Raw genomic sequence first — 22,370 nt, 5'->3', positions numbered from 1 at the left:
AAAACGTCATCCGAAAGTGAGCAATCTTGGGTGGTCCAGGCGGGTTCTCTAGGCCCATACAAACCCCATAACTCTCGACCCTCCCCAGAGGGGCAACAGCACACTCGATTTAGACCCATCTGGTCCTGACACAAGGAGTGATAGACAGACCCCCTTACTTACCACATCCATCAATTATAGTTCGGCTCAAACAGGACGCGCGTCTAAGACATGCGTCGTTTACCACACTCCACTCTCAGAGCGCCCAAAATCCTCTTTTCAGAGTATTTCCCCTAAGCCCTACCACGCTGCTTCTTCAAGAGTCCCCAGAGCCGCCAGCCGGACAAAAAGCACAAAAGCAAACGCCCCACGCAAGACGCACACGCAAGCCAAGCCTAGCGAAACGCAACCCAGGAGTCAAACTAACAACACAAGGATAACTTGTTATAATGAACTCTCAACGCAGGTGAGTATACTACATTTCGATAATTTCCACTCCAGCTGCTTCGGGCTCTTCTCCGTCTCCCTGTCACGTTGCAACCTCTTCATCCAGGGTCAGTTAGTCAACTTGCACGACGCTACGACAGTCACAACAAAACCACACCATGTACTACTCGAACCTCTACCAAGACCCTCTTTATCAGGTGGCCCAGAAGTCTCCATCTACCGACTCTCGGTCGTCTGATTCTGCGTCCACGACACCCACGACACCCACAAGCACACATGATTTCGTGTACCCGTCCAACTACCAGTATCTCTCGTACAAACATACTAACCCGTCCAGGCGCAACCAAGGCCCGTCAGACGACATTCCGCCGGTGCCTGAAATGCCGCCCATCGAGGCGCTAGACTTGAGCCCCTCAGGAACTGGAAACACCGCCACCACCGCAACAGCAACTTACCCCAACGTCGCGCTCAGCAAACGACGTTCGCAGGCACACATCAACAGAGACTCCAATTCTTCAGGATCGGTCTCTTCGCGACGCATGTACGACCAACGTCATCAGCAACACAACAACAACAAACAACAACAACAACAAACAACAACAATACTACCAAGAGTCGCGTCAGGACCTTCGACCAGTCGAGCCTCTTCACTTTGGAGACACGCAATCCGACTCGTCTCAACTTCCAAACCTGCCCCGAAACTTCCCCAAGTCGCTAGCAGAACATACAGACCGAAGCGAACGGCGCTGGAAACAACCGCCTCCCCAGGTCACAACCTCATATTCACGACTCTCACCACCTTCCCAAGGTCCCTCTTCTCCCGGAGAACAACAGACTACGTCTCCCACAGGCTTCTCCAGCACTTTGATCAACTCCATCAGTAAAAAAACAAAGGGTCACGCAGCTCCCATCTTGCCCATGGGAACAGTCAAGAGCTCAGTCTTCTGGCGGGAACAGGAGGCACGCGACAAGCTGCGAATGCTATGCGCTCCTGCGGAAAATGCAGAAAACGCTACAACCTTTGATGAGATTGTTGAATTCGGCTTCCCCGTTGGCATTCCAACGTCGCCCAATGATATCGGATTGGGAGCTCGACAGATGACTCTACACGTGACTCTGTCGCCAGCAGCCATGCGTGATCGAGACGAGGTTCTTTATGGCTGGCAGAAGGAGCTGGCTACCGGAACCAACAACAATTCAAACCCTACCGTGGACGATGTGTCTACATACCAGCAGTCAAATTACGACGACGACAGATTGCGTGGACAGCAAGCTCTTCTCAGCGGATCCACGGGAACAGGAGGAATGAAGCGTGTATTTGGCAAGCTCAAGAAAAAGGCACCTGCAAACAGCAGTATTATGATCACCTCAGCCGACGTTCAATAATGAGATCATCTTCTCCCTGTTCGTCCTAATGGCATTTGTTTCTTGACACTCACACACGCGTCCGCAAGCCGGACTTGATACCTTTTTTTGTACCACGTTTTTTAATGCGGCTATTTATATGGATGTATTGGTAATGGAATAATATTAATTTTTTATAATGTGACAGGTCGCGTACAATAGATCGATACTTGGGGGCACGCGTTGGAACTGCTGTGATCAAAACAAACACAATATGACGAAGCTGCTGGTACAGTATGTACGATACGAAGACGGTGCAACAAAAATAATATCCGACCAATCTACGAAACTGCGCTTACGCGTAATAGTCGACGTGAAAAAATTAACAAGTTGTGATTGTCCGTAGTACAAATGTAAAAAAGTATGGACGACACCGGAATCGAACCGGGGACCTCGCGCATGCTAAGCGCATGTGATAACCAACTACACCAGACGCCCATTGTTATTTTTAAACAAAAAACTAGGGGTACTGTATCCAAAATATTATTTTTTGAAAAAAATCATTAGAATAAAAAAAATGGTTCTACAGTGAATCTAAGATAGTCACATTGTAGTAAATGGTGTTATATTAATTCTTCAATGCTTTCTAGTCCATTTGTAATTGGACAAAGCTGTATGGCGTCATTTTGTCCCGTCGTTTTGCGTGCGCGAGTTTCGTGACTTGGTGAAGGAAACATTTTCGAGGATACAGACCGGATATTGATAGAAGAAACACAGGTAAAGGGATCATATCTTTCTAAATTGCTTTATATTTCTCTTGTGTTTGTCTCTGTTAAATGGAAGGCTCAAGACAGGTTGTACGATCGACTTTAAGGACACCTGAAATGGTGACTCTGGTGATATAGGTCTCTACTTCTCAGATAAATTCACAGTGACGTTTCCAAAACTCATCTAGTACAATTAGTACACTATACATAAGTCATTATCTTTCGTTATCTAGTGGATGCAGATCTACTTGAGGCCAGCGCCAACGGCGATTTTATCAATCGTGGCAACCTTGATGAACTTCTCGCGGGCCAGGTTTCTAACATGCTTCATGAACGGCTCAACGGTGATCTTTTCTCGGTCAAGAGCAAGACTGAGAGCATAAATAGTGTCGTCAATGGCTTGTTCCTGGGCAGTCAGATCGTACAGTTGGTTGAAGACCACATTCTCTGCACAAACAGCCGAGTCGATATCTGGGATCTCGCAGGCTCTGGCCTGTGTAATGACTCGACGAGCCTGGTCCATTTTGTCTGACAGGATCTTGTTGTTTTTGTCTGCCTGCGCTTCCAGTTGTCTGAGCAGCAGTACTTCCGAAGACACGCCTGCTTCCAGAGAGCTGAGTTTCATCCAGAGACCTTCAATCTGGGCATCATCTGCTTGCACGTTTGCCTGGATGGCATCCGCTTCTTTCTTCAGCTGAGAGTGTAGGTCATCTAAGGCCTTCATTCGCTCAGGGTTAGGGGGTTTAGGTGGAGCCGGTTCGTCAGAAGACTTTGCGGTGTCCATGTCCATGATATCTGTGCGGGAAGCACGGGATCTGTGGTGAGGAGTGAACTGCTGAGAAAGAGGACCGCCGCGTGCCTGAGGGTGGTGGCTGGCCTGGAGAGGGTGCTGAGCATGCTGAGCATACTGAGCATACTGGGCCGGTGGCTGAGGTACGGCGCCCTGGTTCCATTGCTGCGGTGGCTTGGGCGGAAGGGGAGGCACTGCTTCGGAAGCATGAGTCGAAGAGCCACCCAGATCTACAGGACCCGTACGCATGGGCTGTTGCTGAATATGTTGACCTGTGCGGTTGGGCACAGGTGGCACAGCATGCTGGCCAGTTTGAACAGGCTGGATTGGCATACCCGATTGTGGGGCCAAAGGCGGAGGACGCTGCATCTGGTGTGTCTGTTGCTGGTCGTTCTGAGAGGGATAGGTAGGTGGAGGTCCGTATTCAGGTGTAGGACGACTGTAAACAGGAGGTTCCTTACTGAAAATGTCTGACAGCACCCTCAGGAAGGTAGCCAGGTTCGTATTCTGGGGATCCGAACCCCATTCGCTGATGTAGGGGTGATAGCACCGTCCGTTGTTGTCCACGTAGTTTCCCGGGCTCAGCATCATGGTGCTGGTCGGTCTGACGTATGCAAAAGGTCCTTCGTCGGGATACCGATGTGGCACCCAGACCTCCACGGGGATCTTGTATGTGTCTCCAGCAATCACTGAAGGCACTGTTCCATGCAAACATAACAGTAGTGCTGGTTTGCCATACTCATCGGCTGGGTTAGTTGTTTATCCCCAATCAGTACTGTCCAAATCCTCAAGATACTTACTGTAAACACTGGTTCGAGGCCGAAGTGTCGGGTAGCGTGTGAGAGCGTCAAGAGTGTCGTTGTATGTGCGGTCCAAATGGGGGTATTCCTGCTGTTAGAAAACAATTGATCTTGCGCGTTGAAGGGGGCATTAGGAGCTGTCGTAAGATACTCACCGGAAGAAGCACGTTCCGTAACCACTGGGTGAGCGCCGGCGGAAGCGCCATGGCAATGCAATGTCTCTTGTAACCTGGGTGTCTTGGTTAGGTGGACAGTAGCATTTGATATGCAGATAATGGCTGGCGGGTGGTGAGTACGGCCCTAACCCTGCTGGTAACAAGTAAAGGGGTGGGTGTGGGTGATCATGGCTGAGGGAATATGTTAGTTGTTGTTTCCTCATTTTTTTTGTTCCTCTGTTTCAATATTTTTATCTTCCTTATTTGCTGTTTTTCACTGACAATTATTTTGTCTAAAACCCTTGACGAGTCCCTTACTCTAACCACAACTACTGTACTCCAGTATGTACAGCATGTAAGAGTCCAAATTAGCTTCAGCCACCATCATCAATCTCATCGACAACATCACACAACATGGGAGGGTGAGTGAAATCGGTTATTGAAGAGGAAGACTTGTCAAAGTAAAAGGGACTATTTATGGACGACAACTAACGCAGCTGGACTGTTATCATTGTATTGGCACTTGTCGTGGGTCTTTGTTTTGGTGCCTGGGTGTTCGCACCTAAGGGCGACAATCAGACGTGAGTATGATGGAAGGTTGCGGATGTGATGGAGGCTTGAGCGAAAATGGCTTGCTGGATTTGCCACGTCTCTTGAACGACGTCGTGATGGCTGCTGGTCAGCTTGTGCTGGTATGAGGCATGTGCATGATCACATGTTGCACACTACCACGAACAGAGGCATATGGACAGGGCCAATTACTCTACTTGTACGACATTTGGCAGTAGATGGTGTTTGAACTGCTCATGATAATGGAACAGTTCACATTACTTATCAAGGGAACAGTACTAACAACAGCGTCTGGAGATCTTCGTTGATCCTTGCCATGGCCATGATGTACCTAATGTGGGCAATCACATACCTCGCCCAGCTACACCCTCTAGTGCGACCTACTCGAAGCGACTTGCGACCCGAGTTTGCCGAGCACGAATAATTTTCTAACATATAATCATTAAAATGTCTACAGTTTATGTACCAAGTCGCTGGCCACGACCAGAGAAGCTACCGGAGCCCTCACTTCTGACAGAAGCACCAGTAGTAGTAGCACCATCTGCAGCGGCTCCGCCGACAGGGCCACCGCCCAACCCCCAGGCATTGGAAGCACCAGCAGGGTTGGTAGGAGCCTGCGAGCCGGTGCCCATGTTGGAAGTGTATGCCGACGATTCAGTCCCCAGAAGAGTGTAGTAGAACTGGGGGGGTTCGACAATTCGGAACTTGCCGTAAGTAGGGTACACGGAGGGGTAGATGGTGTCGAGAAAGTAGAAAGTGTGGGCAGCCACAATGCCAAGAATGCAAGGGTAGAGATCGGAAGGGTCGTCGAGCAGGGAGATGAAAAGGTTGACAGGGAGCAGGAACTTGGCCGAGAAGCTGACAAAGTAGAACGACACCTGGTTATACTTGTGATCCTGGACCCAAGCATAGGTGAGTGCCATCATGAAGGCACGGGTGTAGAAGGGCGAGTTGATGAGCAGATAGTCTCCGATCCAGATGAATAGAGAGATAAAGGTGAGCCACCACGCGTACTTGGCTGTGATCCCTCCGTAGTGGTTGGCCTCGAGGTCATTGGAGTAGCTGTACATTTGGTACGCCGTGTAGAAGGCGGGAATAGCACTGCCCTGTATAGCGATGAGGGCTGTGAAGGGACGCCAGAGCTCCCAGGTCTGAAACAATGTGCTCCATTGATTGTAGGGGAAGTATGGGCTGAGGAATCCCAGTCGTGACAGAATAAATACTGACACAGTGGTGATGGTCAGGAGCTTGGTAGCCGGTGGAACCTGTTTCAGGAATCTGCGTTAGTGGCTTGTTCGTGTGCGTCGCCGCAGCATGGCTCAATGAACTCACTCGTTATACACGTTTGGCATCTTGATGTCAATGTCTGTGCACGTGGCTGTGATCGTGTTTGTGTGGCGAGTATGGGATTATGGATCGTGCTGTTGTCAGTTAACTTTATGCAAACCCGATGTGGTACTTCCACGAAGTTATGGTGGCGCCGGCAGCGAATGCATCTGCGAACTCAACTACTGGCAGCTACCCGTGATGGGCATTTATGACATGGCATATTGCAACTTCGGAGAAACCCATATACTAACGGACACGCACTCCAGACACCACTCAACTGTGCCATATCACACAATGTATATATCATGGAGCTTCATGGCGTGACCGACTGGTGGACCTTCCTGTAGCGTAAAACACGATGCAGTTTACGCCCTTATTCCTGCATTTGGTGGCCACTCTTGCCGCTTCCCCTGGCGGCACATATGAGCCCAAACATGTTGATTGTCCCCCAACCGTACTGGTTCGAGAGGCCAACGATACCCTCAATCCCAAAGAGAAAGACTACATGGACCGGCGATGGCTGCAGACTCAGCAAGAACATGTCAAGTTTATGGAACGTCTCGACATTCCCGACTTCAACGTCTCCTTCTTGGACGAAGTCCCCCCTGTCGTGATGGGAACTGCCTTCTCTGGAGGTGGTTATCGATCCATGTTGACAGGAGCAGGTGTCGTTGCTGCCATGGACGCCCGTGTAAACGGGTCTCTTGACCTTGGCGCGCTGGGTGGTCTCTTCCAAGCAATGTCCTACTTGGTGGGCTTGTCCAGTGGAAGTTGGTTGTTGACCTCTCTCTTTCTGAACGACAACTTCACTGTTCCTGACCTTCAGGCTGCTCCTAACCTCTGGAGTCTCGAGAACTCATTCTGGGGTGGAGAACGAATGAAGGACGTCCAGCTTGACAACCCCGTTCCCAACCCTGGTATTATTGATAACAACGGAACCGAGAGTGACAACAGTTCTCTTGTCATTGGATCTGGCCTGACAGATCGTCTGAGCTCTCGACTGAAGAATCTCGTCAAGCTAGCTCCTCGGAACATCGTTTCCGACTCAATCAAGCACCACTGGAATCGACGACCTTCGACCGGTGGAGCTGAGGTTGTCAAAAACATTAACCTCAACGACATGTTGGCCAAACGACCTAACTCTGGTATCGCTGAGCGTCTTCGAAACATGCCTCCAATCGGTGAGAGCATTTCCAATGGTCGGCGTACTCGTCCTAGCACTGGTTTTGCTGACCGTCTGAGAAACAGACCGAAGACTGGAATCTCTGACAGACTACACCACCGTCCCAGTACTGGACTCTCTGATCGGCTGCGAAACAGGCCCAGTACTGGCGTTTCCGACACCTGGAAGAATCGACCCAAGACTGGCTATGCTGATCGGCTCAAGAATTCTCAACGGCCCCACTTCGATCTCGCCCAACGACTCAGAAATAGACCCAAGACAGGAATATATGATAACGTCGACAAGGGGATCTCTCGAATAAAACCTGGGTTGTCTGATGCCCGAAAGGCTCTTGACAAACACATTCCTTCGAAACCTTCAATGGGTGACTTCTTTAACCAGAGAAGACGTCAGTCTGATCTCGAAAAGCTCTTGGAGTACGTTTCTCCTGACTTCCTCTGTGACCTAGACTATTCAGAGTTCCTGAAGTACCTTGACCCTCTGTATACTTATTACCACCTGGAGAATGAGATCAAGCAGACCCTGTACTACTTCCTGATGATCAAGGAAGAGGTCGACCTGAAATCCAGTGCTGGTTTTGTGACCACTATCACTGATTACTGGGGTCGAGCACTCGCCCGTCAGCTGCTTCCTGATTCTCGAGGAGGACAGGGTACTACCTGGTCCGATGTTCAAATCACACCTCAGTTCATGAACGCATCTGTGCCTTTCCCTATCATGGTTGCGATTGGTCGAGAGCCCTCCGAGTCTAACAGTACCTACATGATCTCTCCTCTTTGGTCGACTCTCTTCGAAATGACTCCCTTCGAGTTTGGATCTTGGAACCCTTCTTTAAACGCCTTCTCTGACACTCGATACCTTGGTTCATCCCTCTATAATGGGACCCCCGTCAACAATGTTACCCTTGAGCCTGTTCCCTCAACTGAGCCCGTTTGTGTCTTGGGATATGATAATGCTGGTTTCCTTGCCGGCACTTCTTCCTCTGTCTTCAATGATCCTTTCGAGAATTCGGGTATCGATCAGGACTACATTCGAGAGCTCTTTACTGGTATCATTGATGCCCTTGAGAATTTCAATACCTCTTTCTGGGGTGAATTCTTTTCTACAGAGAACAGCACTGTCCCTGAAACTGATCTTACTTGGCGGGACGCCGACTATGCCATCTTCTCACCCAACCCCTTCCTTGGGTTTGACTCTAACGCCACCACTGATAAGTTTTCTGAGTCCAAACATCTTTTCCTGGCTGATGGTGGTGAGGATGGCCAGCTGGTTCCCTTCGAGCCCCTACTTCAGGAACAGCGTAATGTTGATGTCATCTTCGCCATTGACGCGTCTTCGAACACTGAGGACAACTTCCCAGATGGAACTGCGCTGCGTATGTCACAAGAGAGATACCTTTCGGAGGATTCTGAGCAGGCGGCTGGCATATCGTTTCCCCAGCTGGCTGCAGAGTTTGGCAATGAACCTGTTTTCCTTGGATGTTTCATAAACTCGTCTTACTCGGTACCACCCAAGGGGAGAGCCTACAGCTATAACTATCGACGAGACCGTCCTGCCGAGCCCAATATGACTATTCCTGTATATCCTCCTCCTCCCCCGTTCGATTTCCCTAACTCTACCTTTGATCCTAACTCCACTTTTTCAAATGTTAGTATGGCTTCCAGGGCTCACTGGAGAGCCAGACAGATTCCTGTTTCCAACGGCACTACTAATGATACGGGACCTATAATTCGCCCTCGACCTCGCCCTCGACCCCGGCCCTCACGACCCCGGCCTATCATCGAAGATGGTCGTGACTATGACGCTGACTATCCTTATGACCACACTACCCCTATTGGTGCCATTCCAGTCATGCCTCCTACAAATGTTTCCACCGACCCCTTTGTCAACGTTACTGTTGGTGTCGACAAGTACCCTCCTCTCATTGTGTATATCCCAAACAGCTACCAATCTTACTGGACCGGTGATAGTACTTTCCAGGTTGAGTTTTCCACCGAGGATGTTGCCGGCTACATTACCAACGGCTACAATCTGATGACCAGACAGAACTCCACTGTCGACCCCGACTGGAATAAGTGCGTTGGTTGTGCCACTATTCTCCGGGCTTATCAGGGAGCCAACAAGACCATCCCAGACTTTTGCATGGGATGTTTCGATCGATATTGTGTTGATTCAAGTAAATGATGTTAATATATGACTCTTGTATGACGTTCTGTAGTTAACGTACGTTACGGCTGTGTGTTTGTAGAGAGGAAACGAAGCTCATACCCGAGACTTCAAACAACGAGTTTTGTGACAGTTAACAAAATCGTACGGCTGGTGAATCTCTTTTTTCGCTTCTGAGTTCAATTTGCGACTCCATCAGGTCTCATTTAGCTCTATGTGATGGCATTCTAATACGAGTTATTTTAGAGGGGTCATACCTGACATCTGTATTATGTTGCATCCCTGATGTACAACACTCTATTAGCCTGCATAATGTATGCGATGTATGCTTGGTAACAAATTACTACTTATGTTCTAGAAAGCGCGTCACTCTTTGCCGTTAAATATAAAAGGGCCAACAATTACGCAGTGTTGAATATTATCTTCAATAAAGAAGCAACATAGCACAAACACAAACACAGACACATGTCTACTACTACCACCACTACCAACCCCTTGGCAAAGACCATCGATAAGCTCTTCACTGCCCCCGAACAGTCTGAGGGAGTTGGTGCCCGAGTCAGACGAGCTATCGGTACCCACGAGCTACGAAACCTCAATCCCTTCATCATGTTTGACCATTTCAAAGTGCCCTCGACTGCCGGATTTCCTGACCATCCCCACCGGGGCCAGGAGACCATCACTTACGTCATTAAAGGGTCTGTTGATCATGAAGACTTCACTGGAAGCAAGGGTACTCTGAGTGCCGGTGATCTTCAGTTTATGACAGCTGGAAGAGGTATTGTTCATGCCGAGATGCCCACTGCAGGACCCAACGGCGAGACACAGGTTGTAGAGGGTATCCAGCTTTGGGTTGACCTTCCCCAACACCTCAAGGACTGTGAGCCTCGATATCGGGATTTGAAGGCTGAGGAAATTCCTGAGGCTCACTCTGAAAATAAGGATCTAACTGTCAAAGTCATCTCTGGCCAGGCCATGGGCGTCGACTCTGTCAAGGATCTCGCATACACTCCTGTCTGGTACCTGGATTACTTCACCGAAGCCAACTACAACGGCAAGCAGGTGAGCCAGACTATGCTTGCAGGCTTCAACTCTCTTCTTTATGTAATGAAGGGTTCTGCTATCGTTGATGGTAAAGTGGTCAACGCCCACAATGTCGCCATACTCTCTATCAAGGGTGACACCATTGATTTCACTCCTGCCCCTGACTCTCGAATCATCATCATTGGTGCCCAGATTCTCGACCAGAAGATTGTCCAACATGGTCCCTTTGTCGCAACTTCGGAAGAAGGCATCATGAACGCCTTTATGGACTATCAATATAGCAGCAACGGCTTCGAACGAGCAGCTGCTTGGGAGTCGGAGATTGGCAAGAGGATGATGTAGAGAGCACTCTTGCAAGTTACAGAGGTTGTACCAAAACATAACATATAGATGAATGCTAACTTGATAAAATAAAAAATAATAATAAAAAAGTGCTGTACAGTAGCTTCTCGTAGTCTTAAAATTTATTCTTGTTCTCTATAAATAATTCTGTAGTCTAAGAGGACTCGGAGAAGTCGGTCATACTGTTCTTAGGTTCGTTGACTTCCTGCTTCTTGGAAGAAGGAACCCAGTTGGGGGAGTTTCGAGCACTGACACCTGAAGCGTACAGCTCGTCAACATCCTCAAGGGACAGACCCTTGGTCTCAGGGATGAAGAAGAAGACAAAGATAATGGCGAAACCAATGCAAGCAGTGAAGACATAACCGTACTTGAACCCAATGGAACTGGTGATGAAGGGAGTCAGGAAAGAAACGAGGAAGTTGATCATCCAGTTTCCTCCAGTAGCAACAGCCATTCCCTTTGATCGCATTCTGAGAGGGAAGGTCTCAGAAACAACGACGAAGGCAATAGGGGCCCACGTAGAGGCGAAAGCGGCGATGAAGATACAGGTGAACAGAATCATGACATCACCAACAGCCTTTCTGGCGGGAAGGGTGGTATCACCGTTGGGATAAAGAGCAGCGAACCCGACAGTAGAATAGACGAGGAAACAGACAAACATGACCATAGCTCCACCAAGAAGGCACTTTCGTCGACAGAATCGATCAACAATGTAGAGACCTCCAAAGGTAGACAGGAGGTTGATTCCGCCAAAGATCATCGAAGTAGCGAAAGAATCCGACATTCCAATGGCCTTGAAGATAGAAGTTCCGTAATAGAAAAAGTAGTTGGCACCACAGAGCTGCTGGAGAACCTGGACGAGAATACCAAGGGTAAGCCGGTAGCCCATTCGGGGCTCGCCAGTGAAAAGTTCTTTCCATGTGGCCTTACCAGCACTCTTTTCCCTAATGACAGAGTTCTCAATAGCCTTGAGTTCCTCATCAATGACAGCGTCGTGGAGAGGAACCTGGTTTGTCATGGCCATAGCCTTTCGGGCCTCCTCAATGCGGCCAATTGAAACCAGGAACCGAGGGGACTCTGGCATGAAGCACATGCCAATGAGAAGGATAAAAGCCCAGGCGAAGCAAAGACCCATGGGGATTCGGTAGGCACCGGTATCGAGCCGCGACTTGGTAGCGTAGCAAACACTAAATCCAATGAAGATGCCGAGAGTAATAAACAGCTGGAAAGAAGAGACAAGAGCGCCTCGAAGATTCTGGGGAGCAGTCTCTGACTGGAACATGGGGACCAGCACAGAGAGTGCACCAATACCAACACCACCGATGACACGACCAATGGCAATCTGGTACCAGGCTGTGAAGGCTGTGATCTGGATAAGCATACCAACAATGTAGACCATGGCGACATAGACAATTCCCTTCTTTCGACCAACCTTGTCAGCAAGGAAGCCACCAAGAAGGGTGCCAAGGAAAGCACCAATGGAAAAGAGTCCAACAATGAGCCCAGCTCGGATTCGGGATAGAAAGAAAACGCCAGACTCATCGGCTTCTCCAAAGCTCTCTAGGAAAGGGTCCATGTTGATGAAGCCAGAAATGGTACCAGTGTCATAGCCAAAGACAAAACCGCCCATGGCGGCAAAGAGACAGAGCAGAATGACAAGAAGCTGCGATTTCTTGGCAGGCTCAGGCATCTTGGTCTCCTCAGTAATGGAGACCTCAGCCATGGGATAATCGTCGGTCATAGCACTAGTGGACATGATCGAAGGTGGATGAACGTAATTACCGAAATGTCGCCCCCATCATCTCTATATAATAGTTTCTGGTTTATGTTGCCATACTATTCATCGTCCATATCGAGGGTCCCTGCGGTCGCATAGTGTATGTTCTGGAACGCCCTTGAGATTATGGGTCTGCAACCAATAACGCATAGAGTACGAGTGCCCACCCTATGCCCCCCGGCTCATGTGATAACATCACCAAAGTAAATTCTGTCTTGATAATGCCGACAACACCGTATTCTATGGTGCTATGTAAGAAAGCGAGTGCATGGACCCTGCTTGTTATGTGACTCTTAACCATCACCAACATGTTTTTGCAGATCAGATGAATCAATTAACTAATGTTTGTGTGTTGCACGTGTGTGTCTCTCATGTTTTATTTCCAGTCTCCCCGTCGCAGGTTTGCGTCGTATTTCTCCAGGAAGATCTTCAGGTGGTTGTCAGTCTGCAGAACGCTCTGAATCTTCTTCTCCTGCACACCATGCTTCCAGAAGAGATGGAACTTGTAGACAAGATGCTCGTGTAGTCTGTAGAAAACCTCCTTGAACTCCCGATCAAGCTCGCCTCTGATCTCGAAAAAGTAGTCCTGCTTCTTCTTGTCATTCTCGTGGAACGCCAGGGTTCCAATTCGCTTCAAGAGCTCGCCATTAATGTTGAGAATGAAGCCCCGGTCCAGCTGTCCGGCAACGAGCATGTCTCGCAGATGGGACACAACATTGATGCTGATGAGGGCAGGAGGGTACCAGGTCTCACCAGGGTCTGTTGCCCCGGATTGTGTCATCAGCTTGGTAGATTCAGCGGGATCAAACAAGTAAAAGTGTCGAAAAGCCTCCAAGCCCAACATTCCAGAACCTCGAAAGTCAGTGGACGGATCTTTGCCTTGGAAACCAAAGTTCTCCCACTGGATCTCACCCTTGGAAGAAGGAGCACCCTTCACCACATCCTGGTGCGGGATCTTTTGAGCAGTAGCAGGGATATCCATCAACTTCTTGCTAGCAGTAGCCCAGGTGACAGGTGTCTCGGAGAGCTTGATAAGGTCAATCTTGGTGTCATTGAGAGCTCCAATAATGGCGAGAGACAGCTCCAGAGCTTCCTGTCGGTCATCGAACGACACTCCTGTGTATCGAGGCAGTTCATAGAGCACCAGAGCGTTCAGAAGCTGGTTCTTGGAGTCTTCGTTGGGAATGAAACCACCTTTGAGCTGCGAGTCGTCGCTCACAGACTTCTTGAAGTATGCAGTCATGTCAACTCGTCGGCCCAGAATGATCTCACAATTGAGAATGTAGAGGCTCTCGGCGAAGGGGCGTGTCTTTTCAGGAGAGAAATTGTAGTAGTACTCTGAGATGACCGCAGTGGCGGCCTTGTCGATCTGAGTCGTGTTGAAGAGAGTGGTGGAGCCATTGATCAGCCTGTAGAGGCCCAGGAGGATCCAGTTATTCCATACAGTGAAGAACTTCTCTTCGTATGAACTTGTAGAGGGATCGCTCCCCCGTGCTACATTCTGTACCACTAGAATGCGCCACTTCTTCTGGTTGGCAAGAGTGGTCAGAACATGCACCTGAAAGTATCCCCACAAAAGAGAAATGTATCGGAAGATGTTAGGGATGAAGCCGAGAATGTACGACTCACCCTTGCCCACTACTTTGTTTTTGAGGTAGTCCAATCCCAGTACCATTTTGATCGAGTGTCGAAAGGCTAGGATAACTGGGGATAGAGCTGAATGATATTGTAGAGATGATTGTCTGACGTTGGAGTGGTCTCATACTGTAGTGTCATATTGTAGGTTGCTTGAACCTTATGTGACATCTGTAGCTGCATCTTGCATGTGGATGTCGGAAGTCAATTAATAATGATATATAGCGGTAGACAGCACTACTTGTACCGGTAGAAGGAAGGGTTCCACGCCTCCAAGATAGAGAAAGACTTATTAGAACGTGTTGCAGCCTGAATTAATAATTTTGTTGAAGCTATAGACACACAAAATCATCAATGGCAAGCTACATACAAGCAGGTGTATCCTAAACAGCAAGTCCTACAAGTACATACAGTAGATGCATGACTGCCGGCTGCCTCGGTTTGCTGCTGTATTATCAAGACAGAGCAAAAATATGCCGCCTTGCCATGAACACGCCATTAAAATCGTTAGTTGAGTTGTTGAAATATATACAGATTAAACGCACCTCACACCGGCTACTTTCGAGCACCGATGATTCTCAGTCGCAGCTTCTGATCGGGATGGTGACCGTTTGAGTCCAGGCTGATACCATCAGTGGTTCGTTTGAGAGCCACATAGTGGGGAGAAAGGTAGACGTTTGAGAAGCCTGCAGTCTCCAGAGACTTGGTGATAGATTCCTCAGAGAAGCCATGGTGGTGCGCGACCACATGATAGTGCTCACCGCCATGAGAGTGGCCGTGAGGATCACCATGGTGATGACTGTGATCATGGCCATGAGAGTGATTGGAGTGTCCCTTGGCGTCAGGAAAGATTTCCCCTGCGCCTTCGCCAGAAATAGAGATGAAGTCAATGATCAGTATCGTACCACCGGACTTGGTCAGATCAAACAGCTTCTCGAGGGTACCATCAATATCAGGAAGATGGTGGAAGGAGAGCGAGGAGAAGACAATGTTGAATCCACCAAGAGCCTCCTGCTTCACCTTTTCGAAGTCTGCCGGTTTCGAAATGTCTGCCACAATAGCTCTCATTTCCTTGGGGGTAATGCCCTGGTTCAGAACAGCCTCGTTGAAGCCCTCCACCATCTTAGGAGACACATCCACGCCCACCACCTCGCTGGTGTAAGAGGAAATTCGCTGGGCAACAAGTCCAAGGCCTCCAGCAAAGTCAAGTACCTTGGGAGCAGGATCATGCTTCCAAAGCGAGCTCACTGAGGTGTCATAGGTGTCGTCTCGAGTGGTAGAATGGGCAGTTCCAAACTCGAACCCCAGCAGCAAACGTGCGCACTGGTCTGCGATTTTCTGGTAGTTTTCGCTTGTCAATTTCTTTTCAGGGCCCGAGTTTTTGCCCTCAAAGAACTCGATGTTATGTTTCACGTAATCGTCAGTCGACATGGCTGTTGTTGTGAGTGATGATGATGAGAGATGCGCTACCTTCAAGGTGTGAAGAAGACCGTATTTAAGGTTTGTAATCTCAAGTTAGGGATCTGATAATGTGAGTTTGAACTGAGATTTGCATAAAAACGAGTGAGAAAAAAGAGACATCATAAATTCGTTACATAAATACACATTGCTACTTTTTTAGATCTTTTGCTCGTTATGAATGGTCTTTGAGACAACCGACTCAGATTTCTCGAAGTCGCCATCTTGCGAAGAGTTGTCCGTGGGCAAGATGTCACAAGGACATTGGTTACTGACGGGGTTCTTTTCACCATCGGCAGGCTTATCTGACTTGCCGAAAACAACTCCCTTGACCCGCTGCTAAAGCTCATCAAGATCGACATTGGGCATCGTGAAAGAAATGAGAATCATCACACCCGCAACCACAAGAGGACCGTAGAGCATCTTTCGGTAGACATGGTTGAATGCTTCAATCACGGCCACTCGTTCAGGAGAACCCCACGCGTATTTGAGAGGTGCTCGAACATCATTGACCATCTTATGAATGTCTGCTTCGCTGAGAAAAGGAGCGTACTCAGTCAGTTGCTTCGGATATGACTGTCGATACATGGACCCCGAAATGGCATCTCCAATGACCGTTCCGACTGAAATCGAAGAGTAGAAGATGGCCGTAGCAGATACCACTTGGTTGTGATTGACCACAGACTGAATCAATACCAGAGTGGGAGACTGCAGCATGCCGGATCCAACTCCTTCCACGGCCTGGGCAGCAATGAATTGAGCAAGAGAGTGGTCGGGCTGTCGGTAGTGGTATGTCAGACCCAGTCCCAAGATGTACACAAAGCCACCAGCCACAATAATAGGTTTGATTCGTTTGGTGTAACGAATGAGAGCTGCAGCACCGATTGAAGCAGCTGTGGAGGCCACTGTAAAAGTCACAGAGGTGTTGGTAGCAGCAGTGACTGAGAGACCCTTGCATACCAGGAGCCAGGGGTAATAGTAAGGGTAGTAGATGTAGAAGGCAAGAGAATAGAGGCCCACAAAGATACATCCAGTGATGAGAGTTCGATCTTTCATGGCAGAGAAAGGAAGGAAAGGGTATTTGGGGTACGTTTTTTCCCAGATTGGGAACAGGAGGAGAAGAATGGGTCAGATTATGATCATGGGAAGAACATGGGGTTGGGTCCAGGACTTGGAGGACTTGACTAAAGTGACAGCCAAAAATAGCAAGCAGAGACGCCCTGTGAACAAAATGAGGCCCACTAAATCGAACTGAAGAAGAGTCTCCTTCATGTTGCGGACAGACTTGCCGCACTGCATTCCAAGAGCGCGAGCTTTCATCTTATGTCTGAACATAATCGTCAAGACTGGGATGGATACGACAGGGACAATGATGCACCACATTCCGTAGCCCCAGTGCCAGGTGGAGTGTTTAATGATAGCGTTGGTGATGGGAGCCGAGCACCAAGGCACGAAGAGGTAGCAGATGTTGGGCAGGATGACGAAAAACATTCGGTTTTTTAGATCGGAAGTGTCTGCAGCGAAAACTTGTTCCATGAACTGGATACCTACCTGGCCAAACACGTAGAAGATGTGGGCAGCAAAGTAGGTGCCAATGTTGGGTGAAGCGGCCAACATAATGAAGCCAATGGTGAAGAGAACCACAGACATGAGAATCGACTCGAATCTACCAAGTACATCGGCAAACTTGGCCATCACTGGCCGAGTGGCAATGTACATGACCGCTTTGACCACACTGAGAGCAGACAGCAGAGACATCTGGTCAAAGTCGGAAGTTGCAAATGTAGAGTAGACCGAGACTGTCTGAACTTCGAGGGCCACCGCGACGGCTACTAGTAGCATGGAGGCCCAGGCCATCCAAAGATCCGTCTTGTTCCAGAGAGAAGTGATCTGTTCCATCTCTTGGGATCCACCTAGAGCATTATCGACACATGTGTCTTTCTGTTGGACGATGGTGGGATTGAAGATCTTCTTTATCAATGTAGTCTCAGTGGGAGCTGCTTTGACAGAGTTAGATCCGCATGTGGATCCCCGTTCTTCGGCATCGTGGGTTTGCTGCTGGCTTCCACCGACCAAGCAGTTCTTGAATGTACCGATCCACTTCATATGACGCGCTGCAATGGTTCTGGGGACGAGCGAGGAGTTCCATCTCCATTATATAAACTTGTTGAAAAAGAGTTGAAACATTATTTTGTTTTTTTCTCCTATTCGTTTTATCTAATCCATCGTTGTTCCTGATCTGACTTTCAGTCCTGAGCTGACATGCATGGGGAAAGAAGAAAAAAAAGGAGTATGTACCTTGGTGGTTACAATTCTTTGCATCTGTAGTTCAACTGAATGTGGGCAGCATCAGTAGGGTTCTCAAGGGTATTTCTACTACATATGATCCTTACTAATCCACTCACAGCGTCTTCACGTCTACATGGAGCCCCGAAGTTTGGACAGTCACCATACCATCCTCAACAGTAGAGTAAACATACAAGCATTTTAAAAGCGAAGGCAGTTCGTCTGGGCACGAACATATAACGCCATTCGACAACAGTTACAGTATGCTTAAAGGATCCCGCGTTTATACAGTCAAGCTAAGACTTTACAGGTACGAGTAGGTAATGAGACCGTTAGAACGTTTAGACAGTGCATTAGTATGAAGGCAAAATGAGTGGTCGGAGTCCGAATAGTGCATGGGAGCGCAGCAGAGACGTGGTTGGAGGTAATTCCGAGTCCGATAAGCCTTACCAAACCCAATAGTGGAAAATAGACGAAGTGACCCGATATATCAGGGTTTTTGTCCTCGAAACCGCCAGTACCGGCTCGGCTCTCCGGTAACTCTGTTCTCCATCTAACTATTTTAATCACTATGTGTGTCTTAGTTAGACTACAACTATCTAACATTGAACATATCTCCAGAGCCTGGACCAGTTTTGCTAAGCTGGATACAAGATTGTAGCTCCTTCCAGTAGAGGCACGCTCCTGGAAGTTCAGAACTCAACTCAATGTTGCAGTACATATCAACGGTCAGACAATTGCTACTGCCAAGACACAATATTTTCTCTCTAAACGTTGGTAAACTTCATCAATTGGGCTCTGGGCAGTTTCCAATGCAGCCTTCCTTGGGCATCATCCTTTAAACAATTCCCACCCGTGATATTGGTGTCTACAAGTGCGAGTACTCGTAGAGGAATCATTCTAGTATTTCATGTTATCACAATAGGATAAATTGCATTTTACTGTTGATAATTAATGCATTGATATAATATATACACTTCCGAGGGCATGCGCTTACGTTAGCTTCAACTTCAGTCGCTATCAGGATTGGCAACAAATAGGTGAATCCGTCGTACCTCCTGGACACTCTCCTGAGACGAATCAGACGCGGCTCGTCCTCGTGAAGCTGGAACTGCAGGAGGTGGCGTGCTTTCTTGAGGTGCTGAAACCAAAGAAACACTGCTTCTACCGTCAACATCATCGTCGTGAGAGATGATGGACCGGTTATCGAATCGCGACATGGAATGGATAGAGGGAGCATGCATGGACGATGGCATGTCCGTGTGACTGCTGCTTCTCTTTCCGTCGTCATCGTCAACCTCCGAAGCCAGCAACCTGGGCTTCAAGTGGGAGTGACGAATGTCCATGGTCCTCTTGAGGCCAGCTGCATATCGCATGTCCATGTTCTTGTTGAACTTCTTTCCAGCCTTGTCCGAGATACCCAGGGGAAGACCCCAGACCTTGGAGGGCACTTCACACCATGCTGAGGCTGTTCGTTTTCTCAACGCACGGACATACTGAGACTCGACACCCAAAGCAGGATAGTCGGAGTTGGAAATTCTGCCCTTTTGAGACACCTGGGAAGTGGTCGAGATGATGCTCGGTGCGCCCTGTAATCCTGGCATGCTTGTGGCGGTTCCAGTACTCATATTGGTGACTGAAGGTACCAATGGAGCGCCCACATCAAAAGCACCATACTCTGTAGGATCTGGGATATTAATTGAGGGATCCAAGAGAACGGGAGCAACAGAACCACCAATGACAGCTCCTCCTCCAAATGCAGATCCGTCGAAAGCAACCCCTTCAGGGATCGCAGGGGTTTGGGGTGAAGGAGGTTCGGGATGCTCGTAAGAAGTTCTAGGCTCGTATGCTGGGTTGTGAGGATCAAACGAAGGATCAAAGGGATCAATCGCTGATTCGTGTGTGTACTGAGGTTGCAGATGATGTTCCGCTAGCAGATCCTCTCCGCTCATGGGACGTGTGCTATGACTGCTCCCGCTGTCGTAGCTATGGTTGCCGGTAAACATGGAACTCATAGATCTGTTGTTGTTATCAACGCCTCCTCTCTGACTATTAAGGTACGACTCGTTGGTCACGTACTCCTGGGAAATGTCATCTGTAGAGCCAGAAGGCGTGGCGTAAAACGACTCACGGGTTGCAAAGTCGAACGACGGGTTGGAAGTCGACGAATTGCTCTTCTTGTGGATTCTCAGAGGCGCTGCTGGTGTAAAAGGGTCCAGATGGTTGCCATCATTGATCTCCAGGTGAGACATGCGGTTCGTCAGAGGGTACTCTCGAGGTCCAGCGGGGGTCTTGGTGACCGTAGGCACAGGGGGAGCAGCTTTTGCCGGTGTGGGTTCATCTTCGTCACTAGAAGAAGAAAAGTCGTTCACGACTCGCAGCGTTCGTCGGGGAGGCGAGTGCTGGTAGTCCGAGTCCGGGGAAGGAGACCGAGGAGGCAGATGGTGCGACGGCTGGTAGATGGGTGCAGCAGCAGGAGTGGGCGCAGAAGCAGGGGCTGGTACAGGTGCCTTTGTGACAGCAGGAGCTACTGGTGCAGGTGTGGGTATTGGCTTTTGAATGTTGGTCTTGGGAACAGGAGGCATGGCAGGGGGGCACGTGTTAATGGTAGTTTTGGGAATAGGTGGCATAGCCGGTTTAGACACTGCTGGTTTGGCCACGGGCTTGACCTCGACTTGAGGGCTATCAAACTTGTACGCACTCTGAACGGGAGGAGTTTGCGGCGTGGGTTTTGTTGCAGCAGGAGTAGGAACTGGGTATGGCAGGGTAGACTTGCTGGAAGAGGTTGTGGTCGAGGCGGCCGAGGGTTGTCGTGTCGTATTCGATGCTGATCCGTATGACGACGTGTTTGCGGGGACTGGGTAGGGAGGGCTCTGTTGCGAGCTTGCGGACGTGCTTCCATGGGCACTTCCCCCAGGTACATTTCCGCCAGGTCCATTATTCTTAGGTGTCGAAGGTGCTACTGGTGTCGAATAAGACGTGTTGGGCACCGGTGGTCGAGAAGAAGCGCTGTAGTTGCGGCTGGTCGAGTCATGCTGTTTTGGTGACGTTCCGTTAGTAGCATAAGGAGCGGCAGCTGGGCTTGCAAACTGACTGGCCTGATAACCAAACGACGCCTGTTTCAGCTCCGGAGTCCCCGAGTAGGGGTTGTGGGTTGATGTTACGGGGACCTTTGGTGGCAGCGACGGCGGTGGTTGGGCCGTAGACGACTGTGAGGCCTGTGCTCTACCAAACCCCACGCCCTGTTGTGCATGTTGGCTTGCCGGTGACACGGGTTTGGAAAAGTTGATTGCTCCAGATAATCCGCCAGCAGATGTCGTTTGAAGTGGAGGCACTTTTCGGGCCTCGCTTACGGCCCGGCGTTCCGAGGTCGCGGGTTTCGGAGAGGTCGGCTCTGGATCAAGCAGAGAAGAATACCGGTATTGCTTTTTGGCGGCTGCAGGAGGCGTCCCCGGAGCAGCAGACGGCGTGCCCGTGGCACTCGCAGCTCCATAAGGTATGATTGGAGGTCCCAGCAGAGGTGAGCCTGTCTGAGGGTTCGGGCTGGCACTTGGAGTGGTGGAATTCGAGTCCACTCCCACAGGTTTTCGATGGACCGGCTTTCGCTTGGGGACATGAACTGGAGGCTGTGACGGCGACGGGGTCTTGTTGTCGGAGACCACGCCATTGATGTACCCTCCAGCTCCGTGAGACATTGTGATTGTGGTGGTGTGGTGCTGGATTTGTGACAGTTGTCTGTCTAACCAGTCTAGGAGGTGCTATTTTCGACTGCATGTCCCAGCACTATAATAGGCTTTTGCATGTGTGACGTCAGCCAAGCGACAAGTAGGGGTCGGCACGTGACGCAGCAAGAGGTGATTTGGGATGCTGTGAAGATGAACATTGTTCCTGACGCAGAGTTCGAGATGTATCTACATTGTAGCTATATCTCAAGGGTCAAATCCCTTTCCAAACTATGTTGAAACGCCCTGGACATCTTTGACCCCAAACTCCATCTTTTCCATCACCCCTCACTGGAACATGAAATGGTAAACACACTGATGGCAACCAACTCTGGAAGCTACTGTAGCGAGTCTGTAGCACTTGTTCAAGCTATTGTCATCGAAATATGATATTCCTATTACTGTAGGAGCATGAATTGTGTGTTGAGTACCATAACCATCTTTCCATGATTATATATATTTTATATATTTTTATAATTTAACAGTACATAGTAGAGAATATGTATCTTTTTTTATAATAACATAATACGTACATTAAACTCTATAGAATATGGGAAGACTACCAGATGTCTCACT

At 49.1% G+C, this 22,370-nt stretch overlaps 13 protein-coding genes and 1 non-coding gene across 14 annotated transcripts; 5 read left to right on the top strand and 9 right to left on the bottom strand.

The window, feature by feature from the left end:
- Positions 1-584: 584 nt before the first annotated feature.
- Positions 585-1,310, top strand: YALI1_F25708g (uncharacterized protein; the record flags this gene model as incomplete). Its single annotated transcript, XM_505615.3, has 1 exon — positions 585-1,310. One exon carries the CDS (start codon positions 585-587, stop codon positions 1,308-1,310), a length of 726 nt encoding a protein of 241 aa, XP_505615.3.
- Positions 1,311-1,344: 34 nt separating this feature from the next.
- On the top strand, positions 1,345-1,812 carry YALI1_F25701g (uncharacterized protein; the record flags this gene model as incomplete). Its single annotated transcript, XM_068283442.1, has 1 exon — positions 1,345-1,812. One exon carries the CDS (start codon positions 1,345-1,347, stop codon positions 1,810-1,812), a length of 468 nt encoding a protein of 155 aa, XP_068139543.1.
- Positions 1,813-2,194: 382 nt separating this feature from the next.
- YALI1_F25691r lies at positions 2,195-2,268 on the bottom strand. The gene has a single exon. It is a non-coding gene; the product is annotated as a tRNA-Ala (tRNA).
- A 513-nt stretch (positions 2,269-2,781) lies between these two features.
- YALI1_F25671g (uncharacterized protein) lies at positions 2,782-4,333 on the bottom strand (the record flags this gene model as incomplete). The annotated part of the gene is made up of 3 exons (XM_505614.3): positions 2,782-4,073; positions 4,128-4,215; positions 4,283-4,333. 3 exons carry the CDS (start codon positions 4,331-4,333, stop codon positions 2,782-2,784), a joined length of 1,431 nt encoding a protein of 476 aa, XP_505614.3.
- A 363-nt stretch (positions 4,334-4,696) lies between these two features.
- On the top strand, positions 4,697-5,276 carry YALI1_F25663g (uncharacterized protein; the record flags this gene model as incomplete). Its single annotated transcript, XM_066094454.2, has 3 exons — positions 4,697-4,704; positions 4,780-4,863; positions 5,141-5,276. 3 exons carry the CDS (start codon positions 4,697-4,699, stop codon positions 5,274-5,276), a joined length of 228 nt encoding a protein of 75 aa, XP_065950526.1.
- A 34-nt stretch (positions 5,277-5,310) lies between these two features.
- YALI1_F25650g (uncharacterized protein) lies at positions 5,311-6,488 on the bottom strand (the record flags this gene model as incomplete). The annotated part of the gene is made up of 2 exons (XM_068283441.1): positions 5,311-6,130; positions 6,433-6,488. 2 exons carry the CDS (start codon positions 6,486-6,488, stop codon positions 5,311-5,313), a joined length of 876 nt encoding a protein of 291 aa, XP_068139542.1.
- A 51-nt stretch (positions 6,489-6,539) lies between these two features.
- Positions 6,540-9,548, top strand: YALI1_F25649g (uncharacterized protein; the record flags this gene model as incomplete). Its single annotated transcript, XM_505612.3, has 1 exon — positions 6,540-9,548. The coding sequence occupies one exon, from the start codon at positions 6,540-6,542 to the stop codon at positions 9,546-9,548; it is 3,009 nt and encodes a 1,002-aa protein (XP_505612.3).
- Positions 9,549-9,995: 447 nt separating this feature from the next.
- YALI1_F25614g (uncharacterized protein) lies at positions 9,996-10,916 on the top strand (the record flags this gene model as incomplete). The annotated part of the gene is made up of 1 exon (XM_505611.1): positions 9,996-10,916. The coding sequence occupies one exon, from the start codon at positions 9,996-9,998 to the stop codon at positions 10,914-10,916; it is 921 nt and encodes a 306-aa protein (XP_505611.1).
- A 154-nt stretch (positions 10,917-11,070) lies between these two features.
- YALI1_F25587g (uncharacterized protein) lies at positions 11,071-12,672 on the bottom strand (the record flags this gene model as incomplete). The annotated part of the gene is made up of 1 exon (XM_505610.3): positions 11,071-12,672. One exon carries the CDS (start codon positions 12,670-12,672, stop codon positions 11,071-11,073), a length of 1,602 nt encoding a protein of 533 aa, XP_505610.2.
- A 397-nt stretch (positions 12,673-13,069) lies between these two features.
- On the bottom strand, positions 13,070-14,368 carry YALI1_F25570g (uncharacterized protein; the record flags this gene model as incomplete). Its single annotated transcript, XM_505609.1, has 1 exon — positions 13,070-14,368. The coding sequence occupies one exon, from the start codon at positions 14,366-14,368 to the stop codon at positions 13,070-13,072; it is 1,299 nt and encodes a 432-aa protein (XP_505609.1).
- Positions 14,369-14,883: 515 nt separating this feature from the next.
- YALI1_F25556g (uncharacterized protein) lies at positions 14,884-15,759 on the bottom strand (the record flags this gene model as incomplete). Its single annotated transcript, XM_505608.3, has 1 exon — positions 14,884-15,759. One exon carries the CDS (start codon positions 15,757-15,759, stop codon positions 14,884-14,886), a length of 876 nt encoding a protein of 291 aa, XP_505608.3.
- Positions 15,760-16,125: 366 nt separating this feature from the next.
- Positions 16,126-16,842, bottom strand: YALI1_F25546g (uncharacterized protein; the record flags this gene model as incomplete). Its single annotated transcript, XM_066094468.2, has 1 exon — positions 16,126-16,842. The coding sequence occupies one exon, from the start codon at positions 16,840-16,842 to the stop codon at positions 16,126-16,128; it is 717 nt and encodes a 238-aa protein (XP_065950540.2).
- Positions 16,843-16,914: 72 nt separating this feature from the next.
- YALI1_F25535g (uncharacterized protein) lies at positions 16,915-17,892 on the bottom strand (the record flags this gene model as incomplete). Its single annotated transcript, XM_505607.3, has 1 exon — positions 16,915-17,892. One exon carries the CDS (start codon positions 17,890-17,892, stop codon positions 16,915-16,917), a length of 978 nt encoding a protein of 325 aa, XP_505607.3.
- A 1,190-nt stretch (positions 17,893-19,082) lies between these two features.
- YALI1_F25496g (uncharacterized protein) lies at positions 19,083-21,767 on the bottom strand (the record flags this gene model as incomplete). Its single annotated transcript, XM_505606.3, has 1 exon — positions 19,083-21,767. One exon carries the CDS (start codon positions 21,765-21,767, stop codon positions 19,083-19,085), a length of 2,685 nt encoding a protein of 894 aa, XP_505606.3.
- Positions 21,768-22,370: the final 603 nt, after the last annotated feature.

This window comes from Yarrowia lipolytica, chromosome 1F, assembly GCF_001761485.1.
Source record: "Yarrowia lipolytica chromosome 1F, complete sequence".
Lineage (NCBI taxonomy): Eukaryota > Fungi > Ascomycota > Dipodascomycetes > Dipodascales > Yarrowia > Yarrowia lipolytica.
This window is presented reverse-complemented; position numbering and strand designations above follow the sequence as displayed.